Source organism: Furipterus horrens, unplaced genomic scaffold (genome assembly GCF_987537825.1).
Source record: "Furipterus horrens unplaced genomic scaffold, mFurHor1.1.pri manual_scaffold_9, whole genome shotgun sequence".
Taxonomy (NCBI): Eukaryota; Metazoa; Chordata; class Mammalia; order Chiroptera; family Furipteridae; genus Furipterus; species Furipterus horrens.
Genome location: NW_028327179.1, coordinates 30496031 through 30505155, shown reverse-complemented (window position 1 = coordinate 30505155; position 9125 = coordinate 30496031). Strand labels below are relative to the sequence as shown.

The window sequence follows — 9125 nt, the reverse complement described above, 5'->3', positions numbered from 1 at the left end:
TCTCAGAACATAGCCAAAGGTCTATTTTTGTTTACTTTTACATTGTTTTCTTCTTAGCCTCCATAGCAAGTTAAAATAGAAAAAGAAAAACCACCACCTCAACAACAGGGTTATCTTGGGGCAATTAGCTTTACCCCACATCAGTTATGGGCATCCTTCTGTATCCAATCACTGATGTGAACGAACTCCTTCTTTTTACCAGATCAAAGAAACTAAAATGTATAATGCATGCTGACATAAGAGACACTCATATAATTTTTAAGTGTGACAACACTCCCAACAATTTTGAGATTTTCTTACATGCCATTTTCTAGAGGAGAATTGAATAAGCAAGAATAAAAGGGGAGTTGGGGTATTTAAGTTTGTATTTACTAAGAAAGTCGTAAGTAAGTAGAGGGGGGAACATAAGTCCGACTCTGCAGCGTGCCTAATGGCTTCACTTAGGGAGAGATGCCTGGAACTGACGGCTGATTTTTAGGGCATGTCCAGTTGTCCGGCACATGAACTAGAGTCCCTGGGTGCGTACTGGGCTTCTGATGGCCCATGAAGCCATGTTGCTCTCCTGTTTTCTTTTTTTCTTTTTAGATACATATTTTTTTTAATCCTCACTGAAGGATATATTGATTTTAGAGGAAGGAGAGAGAAACATTGATGTGAGAGAAAAACATCAATCGGTTGCCTCCTGTTTGCACCCCAACTGGGATCAAACCTGCAACCTAGGTATGTGTCCTCACCAGGAATCGAACCCACAACCTTTTGGTGTATGGGACAACCCTCCAACCAACTGAGCAACTCGGCCAGGGCCTGCTGTCCTGTTTTCTGAATAAGATCCAGCAAGGCAGCAATAAGCTCATGTGTGCTTAGGAACGCAGGTCTTAGGGAAAGTACCTTTTGAGTCCTTTTGTAGTTTCAGGATTTAATGACTACCTGATAACTGATGTGACAACATTAACCACTTTATTGTAAATGAGGTTTTCAAGTCTCCCAAGACTGATTTGATATTGTACTCTCAAAAGCCTTACACATTGTATTTCTCAGATGAACAGTACTTTCATCCCTAACTGTGTCCTCATTTAGGGTCGGTGTTCATCGTTCAGATGAGATCATGGTAGTCTCTTTGAGGTGGCAAGCAGTTGAAATGACAGGCTCACGGTCTCCATGGTGTGGGTGCAACTTGGCCTATTAGAGCTTGCAGTAAAGGGCTTTTTGGTACACAGTGCCAATCAGCAGTTTTCCCTTGTACACAGCAGCAACTGAACTTCCCTGCAACACTGTACCGTTTTCTGCATAAATCACTGTGACTTTGGGTTCTTCTGTTAAAATGTTCTGGATTTGGAGTACCTAGCAAAGAAATCATATTTGGTTAATATTTTTTTAATCACTTAAAACATAACTTTAAATATGGAGTCATTCCTCCAGAAGAAGCCTTTAGGTAAATCATATTTTGTTCTAAAAGTATTTTCAATATAAGAAACCTGCTCCCTCATTAGCAAAATGACAGGCCTGCAGAGGCAAGGCAAAGAATAAATGAGGAGCACAGCTTGAGTGTGAGACATTAGGGAAGAGGAGGGACTATGGTAAATTTTGGGGCAGGGGACTGTTAGTAATAGTGAAATTATTGCCATGCTGACATTCAGGACAGATTTTGTCTATTTTCAAGTAAACTAAGAATCTGGATGTTTATATTTAACTCTTGGTTTTTAAATGCTGGCAATCAAAAAAAAAAATTATGTCCCAAAAAAGAATATATCTCTGTACCACACTTCTCCATTTCTCTGAACTTAAGATCCCAACTCTAAATTAGATTTTGTAAGTTCAGTTTCCTTCATTTAGTTGAGCAGAAATATGATTGTATATCATGAGCAACAATGTAGTAGCATGTTAGACTGACTACATGAAATAACCCGTATTTGACTTTTTTAGGTGATAAAATGTCAGTTTCATATGATTCATTTTACTCTAACAAGCACACTGTAAGCCTGGAGTCCAAGGTTGTGTTTTGGATCTTCTATTAACCATTCGTTTCTCATCTGTGAAACGAGGTGGGTGGGACAATGTTAAGTTCCCTTCCGACTTTCTATTCTTAAGTTTCTAGGGTGAAATACAATGACTTGAAGAAAGATTACCTACATACAAAAATATCAAACCTGGCGGACCAGAAAGGCCAGTGCCTAGATATTAAAGGGTCAGTAGGAGTATTTAAAGAGACCTCTTTAAGACATTTACTGACACCAAAGACAGACGTTTTAGAAAATTGCTGCAGCATTAAATTGCAGTAGCTACTTACTGGGAAATAGTTGATGGTGCACCTTGGCTCAAGTAATTAAGCCTCTTTTAATAAACCGAAAGTACTCTTCTATAGGGCAGTGCTTTCGATAATGGACTGTTATTACTTTTTGCTATGCTTTAACAGATCCATCATTAGAAAGTGTTTTTTTTCCAGATCAGCAAACCAAGTTCATGCTATAGCAAATGACCCAAGTTCGCCAAATGAGCTAACAAACAAGAACAAATTAGAACCTAACATTCTGCTAAGATCCAGTGAACACACCACAGTATATATTTCTTCAATTCTATTAAACCTACCATACAACATCTTACTAGTAAGAATGAGCAAAAGGCTCAAGGAATTGCCATGAAACATAATCACAATTGTCCTATAAACCCAAAAACAAAAGGTATGAAGGACTATAATGTAACTGGAAGTATACATTTGGTGTGTGATTTTAAAGTATATTTTATTGATTATGTTGTTATAGTTGCCCCAATTTCTTTTCCCTTTGCTCCCCACTTCCCAGTACCCACCTTCCCTCCAGCTAACCCCTTAGTTCATGTCCATGGGTCATGCATATAAGTTATTTGGCTTTGCCCTTTCCTATATATTAACTCCCCCCTGTATTTTGTAACAACCGATTATGCTTCTTAGTTCCTGCACCATTTTCCCATTTTTCCCCCTTCCCCTCTCAGCTAATAACCTTGCAAATAATCCCCACACCTATGATGCTGTTCCTGTTCTGGTTGTTTGTATAGTTTGTTTTTGTTTTTATTTTTTAGATTCAGTTGTTGATAGTTGTGAGTTTGTTGTCATTTTAATGTTCATAGTGTTGATCTTCTTTTATTAAATAAATTCCTTTAACATTTCATATAATAATGGCTTGGTGATGATGAACTCCTATAGCTTTACCTTGTCTGGGAAGCACTTTATCTGCCCTTCCATTCTAAATGATAGCTTTGCTGGATAGAGTAATCTTGGTTGTAGGTCCTTGCTTTTCATCACATTGAATACTTCTTGCCAGTCCCTTCTTGCCTACAAAGTTTCTTTTGAGAAATCAGCTGATAGACTTATAGGCGCCCCTTTGTACGCAACTCTCTGCTTCTTTCTTGCTGCTTTTAGGATTCTCTCTTTATCTTTCACCTTTGGCATTTTAATCATGATGTGTCTTGGTGTGGTCCCCTCTGGGTCCAGCTCACCCGGGACTCTCTGTGCTTCCTGGACTTGTATGTCTATTTCCTTCACCAAATTTGGGAAGTTTTCCTTCATTATTTTTTCACATAAGCTTTTTTGATTTCTTGCTTTTCCTCTTCTCCTTCTAACACCCTTATGATTTGGATGTTGGCACGTTTAAAGTTGTCCCAGAGGTTCCTAAGCCTCTCCTCATTTTTTTTGCAATTCTTGTTTCCTCATTCTGTATTGGCTGACTGTTTTTTCCTTCCTTATATTCCAAATCAATGATTTGAACGACAGTTTCCTTCTCTTCACCATTGGTTTTGTGTGGATTTTCCTGCATTTCACTTAGCATAGCCTTCACTTCTTCCCTTATTCATTTGCCATACTTAAGTATATCTGTCAAGCCTTTGAGCATCTTCATCACCAGTGTTTTGAACTCTGCATCTGTTAGGTTGGCTAGCTCCTCATTGCTTAGTTCTCCCACTGGAAGGAACCTTGATCCATTCCCCCTTTTGGGCCATATTTCTCTGTCTCATCTTGACAGGCTCCTGTGTTTGTTTGCCTCTTTGTCTTAGGTAGAGCTGTCACACCTGTTACGTTGTAAGGGGCAAAGCCTTTGGTATTCGTCAGTACAGGGCGACAGCTCTCACCATGTTGTGGTGCTGTGTGTTGGGGAAGGGTCTGAGAGGGAACAATTCCACTTGCTCAGCACTCACCCCTTTTCCAGACACTTCTCCCACTTCTGTATGGGCCTGGTGCCTCTCTAGCTGTTGCCCTGGCCGATGTGGGGGCCCTTTAAACAAATGGACTGTGCGGAGATACTGGCAGTTTCTGCCATTGCCCCAACTCCCACTTGTTTGCACAGTCAGAAGCAATGAGCCTTTATTATCCCAAGCACTGGAACTGTGAGCTGTGTGGTCTCTTCTGGTATTGGGAGCACTCCCCAGGTGTCCCTCTCGACATTTTTAAATGTTTGACTGCACTTTCTGCCAGCCTGCTGCTGCCGCATCTGCTGCTGCCACCACACCGCATCCTCTCTGCCCCGTCTCCACCCCCCTACCTGTCTGGATGAGTATTTCTCCTTTAAATGTTTGTTTGCTGGACTTCCATGCAGCTCTATTTTCTGGAACTTCTGGTTGTCTATAGTTATATTCTTCCTTAATTATGGAGAGAGATGTAGCATGTCTGTCTAGGCCTCCATCTTGGCCAGAAGTTTCTTTTTCTTTTTTTAGATTCAAGACTCATAGGCTATAAAAATTTATTTTTTCTGTTGAGAGGTAGTGTGAGACTTATTCTTAAAACTAAGCTTTAAAAAGTATACATCTCAATAGATTATGTCAAAAATAATACCATATATTTGATGTAAATAATGAGTATAATTAGTACATACTGAAAACTCACAATGACAAACCCCAGGTAAGTCATAGTAAGCATTTTAATGTCTGTGGCAAAGTGAATTCCAAGTTCTTACTTGTACTGACAAAATAGTCCACTAACTAAAGACCATGGACACAAGTAGGGACTTTGGGTAGTACAACTAAGATGGAAGAAAAGGTCTTTTAATCTAAGATAATTTTGGCATATGACTTATCTTCTCTTCCAGGGAAGGTCAGAGGTTGCTCACTTGTGCTTCAGGAGAGGTTCACTGTGTTAACTTGTGTATATACTGACTCAGAGGAAGGGGCGGTTGAGTAGGCAGGCAGATAACAAATGATGAGACCATAGCAATTTGGTACATTATATGTTTTAAACTACTGTGAATTCCCAAGTTGGAGAAACTCATTAGTGAAATAAAGACACAGACCCCAGTTCAATGCTGGCCACCCTAACCCAGCCCCCAGGTCCACTCTCCACTCAGCTCAGATGCACAAAGACTGACTTTGAGGTCTCCCTTGCCCTTCAACTCCCAATTAGGATCCACAAAGGGTCAGCAGGAGCGGGGAATGGGAAGTCTGAGGGGGAGGTGGGGTACCTGTCCTCCAGGCATCCTCCCTGTGGGTCTCTGCTCATTGGCTACATCCCTCAACCAGAGAGAGACCAGGTTCCTCTCAGAAGACCCTTTCCACACACAGCTCTCTTCTTGTTCTGGTTTCTGTAAGCATTCCCAGCCCCCTTGCCAACCCTGTGGGTTTCCCTATACTTGGCCCACAACTGTGCACGAGGTGTCCTTATTTAATCCCCTCAAGTCACCCAGTTTAAATGTGCCACCATCTGTCCCCTGACTGGACTCTGCCTAAAACATCTCCCAAAGTCAAATTCCTTTTTCCATCTGATCATTTGGACCATCTATCCATGTCCTCCCTTTTATTTGCCCATATAATTGAGACTTATGTTTTTAACTGAAAAACAGCTGGGAATAAAGTTACTGAACGGATTCATTTTCACACTAACCTCTGATGCGGGAGGGTGCTCCGCGTCATAGGAGAAGATTCTTACGCCATTGGGATGGCATCCAACCCACAGGTCCCCTGTCACAGGATCCACGGATATGTTATCCACAAGTGTGTTAGAGACCAGGGACTTCCAGAGTAAAAACAAGGGGAGAACAAAAGGCAGAAAGTGAAAAAAAAAAAAAAAAAAGAGAGAGATGATAGAGCAATATGTCAGTGAAACGACTGTCTTGTCCTTGGTCGCCACACTGCTGGTGGCAGGAACACAGTGATTCTGCCCATTTCAAGAGCACTCATGGAATCCCATCCTTGCTAGTGTTTGATCAGGACAGATGAGGGAAAGGGAAGATACAGAAAACCAAGAAAGAGTATTAAAATTCTGATGAAATCATCTGGACTAACCTCTGTGTATCAACCTAAAAACGAAGGGGGAAAGACCAGTTTTTTAAGTGCAGTTTAAAACAGTTCACTTCTAAAACAGCATGCACAAATGTATTTTTATAAGCATTCAGAAAACAACCAGGAAATTCAGATTCCTTTCTGATGAGAACCTCAGTGAAATGTAGGCTCATCTTCAGCCACTAATCACAGGCTGTGCAGCTGGAGGACAAAAGATCACCTGGGGTCGACTTTCTCCCTAGGAGTTGGGAAGAAGTTTCTTCTTTAGTTTCCTGATGTTATTTAACTCCCTGTTCTTCTGCTGTTTATTTGCTAAATATAAGTAGCAAGCATGTGATGACCGCCCAGATTGCTGTCAAGGCTTTGCAACAGGATCGTAAATAACACCAACGATTCTTAATTCCACCATTCATCATCTTGGCTGCCTTCTATTGGGAAGAAATCACATCTATTTGTTTCCCTCTCACTCTCAGTTGGAGAAGCAATATCTAGTGTGTACCTCAAACAGAGGCCAGCACACCTCAGTGCCCAGAGACTGGAATACCTGGCGGTGATGCATTGCCAAGACCAGAGTGTGGGCAGGCCCCTGCAGGGAGACAGCCACCCCGTGCTCCTTCCTCAAAATGAGAGCCATCCCCACATGTCCCTGAAGGGACTAGAGGGCTCAAGCATCATGGCAGAGTCTCCTTTTCACCTTCATGCAAATCCATCGCTCATTCATACTTTGACAACAGGCAAGGCTGGCCAAAGGGGGTAGCTGAGCAATCATGCTTTCTGGCCAAGACCATCTCCAGGCCTTCTCCACCAGCCAAGCCCCCATCTATCACAGTGTCAGACATTCTGCTCTGATATGTTACTTTCTTTAAGTGAGGGAAATATTTGTCTCAGGGCTCTGCTATTATCTTTGGAAGAGATGATAGCCAATGGGTGAATTCCATAGCAGATAAAAGCCTATAAGTTGGGAGTCCGTGGTGAAGGTGGGAGAAAGACACAGAAGCCCAGGGTCCCATTCATTCAACACACACCTCCTGAGCTTCTACCATGTGCTCTGCAAGGAGTTCAGCCCATGGAGAGAGTAGAGTGAGCGGCAGACCTGGTTCCTGCCAAGGAAATGCTCACGGTCCAAAAGGGAGCCTGTGCTGGTCTCTTGCCTTGCAAACCTGTAATTCCTGCCAATACTAACTCACCACAGTGCACACACGCAAGCTATGTGGCGAGCCTCCACAAAGTCAACTGGAAATTTTTACATTCCTTGGTCAAGGAAACTTAATAAACTATTCTTTTTGGGAAAAACAGTATCCTCTGTTAACAAATATCCCAATTTTTAGGGAACTGTAATTCATTGAAGTGAGACTAATTCATTGACTGCCTTGAATTTGGGGCAGGGGATTGTTTTCATTGTGGTAAGAGATGTGTAACATGGAATTTGTCATTTTAACAGTTTTCATCATACAATTCAGTGGCATTAAGTACATTCACAATGTTGTACAACCATCACCTCTATCTACTTCCAGAACCTTTCATCACCCCGAACAGAAACTGCCCAAAAGCTCCACATTCCTCCATGCTCCAGCCCCTGGTAGCTTCTATTGCACTTCCTATCTGTGAATTTGCCTAATCTAGGTACCTCATATAAGTGGGATCCTAGAATATTCTCCCTTTTGTGTCTAGCTTATGTCACTTAGCATAATATCTTCAAGGCTCATTCATGTTGTTGCATGTATTAGTACTTCATTTCTTTTTAACACTGAATAATACTTCATTGTATGTATATGTCACACTTTGATAAGACATAAACCCATCCACATCTCACTGAAAATTCTAAGATCAGTCTCAGCGAGTTTTATCAAATTTCTTAGCACTCCAGGTATTAATTAACTGGCTTAATCCCTATGACCCTTCAAAAGGAAGAACGTTTTAGTGGCAGGAATAGTCTCAACTGAGTTATGTCAAGAGACAGGCATGATCTGTTGCCGAACGTGGGAGCCAAACCTCAAATAAGCCTTGCCCTCAACCTTGCCTTGCCGGGAGCCACAGCTTTATCATTGTATGTTGAACGTATATTGGATTAGATTCTAAGAAAATCCTTTAACTTTCAATTTACAGAAGTACGTATAGCTATAACGACAGTTTGTTCTTATTCTCTCAGCCAGTATAAGTGTGTGAAATTCCTTTTACTTTAATACCAAACTGGCCCTGCCAATGATTTTTAATCTCAAACATAATGTTACATTTGTTGTTGCTTCAAGGTGATTTTCTCAGGGTGGAGACCGTCCTGACAGTTCCTCGAATGTGCAAACAGGAACAGTCATGGGGCCTGGTGACAGCACTTCATGCTGTGGGCGGTTACGGCAGGGGCAGGGGGCTACGTCCACAATGTTCCACTTTGCTCTTACTCTCTCTTTCCTCTCTTTTTGTGTTTTTACCTCTTTGGAACCAAATCTTCAAAATGGGTCAAAAGTGGTGGGGGCAGAAGAGGAGCCCCTGAAACACACCCAGCCCCATCATACTAAATTAGCAAGTACTTGCTGAATAGTGAAGAGATTGGGGGGAAGTCTTACAGGGACAAATGGGGGTGGGAATCTGTCCTTGTGGAGCTTATAGCCTAGTGGGAGAGGCAGCCAACAGAGAGGCTAAATAAAATATATGGTGTGTTCGTGATAAATGCTGAAGGGAAAATAAAGTTGTAAAGGAGATAGGAAGTGTGTGTGTGTGTGTGTGTGTGTGTGTGTAGGGTGGACAGAGATGCAACTGCAGTTTAGTAGCCAGGGGAGGCCTCACTGTGGTGACATTTTAGTAAAACCTGAAAGGATATGAAGGAGAGAACTATGGCCATCTGAAGGAAATGCACGGGAGCAGAGGGGACGGTGCCCCATCAGGAGGCGGGA

At 41.9% G+C, this 9125-nt stretch overlaps 1 protein-coding gene across 1 annotated transcript in view; it reads right to left on the bottom strand.

The window, feature by feature from the left end:
• Window positions 1-1098: 1098 nt before the first annotated feature.
• PON1 (paraoxonase 1) overlaps window positions 1099-9125 on the bottom strand; it is a 30668-nt gene continuing 22641 nt past the window's right edge. Inside the window, exons 9-10 of the mRNA XM_090287836.1 lie at window positions 5840-5968; window positions 1099-1341 (exon numbers count right to left, since the gene is read on the bottom strand). Of these exons, the coding sequence (XP_090143962.1) occupies window positions 1183-1341; window positions 5840-5968 (288 nt within the window). The 3' untranslated portion in view covers window positions 1099-1182. The remainder of the gene's footprint in view (window positions 1342-5839; window positions 5969-9125) is intronic.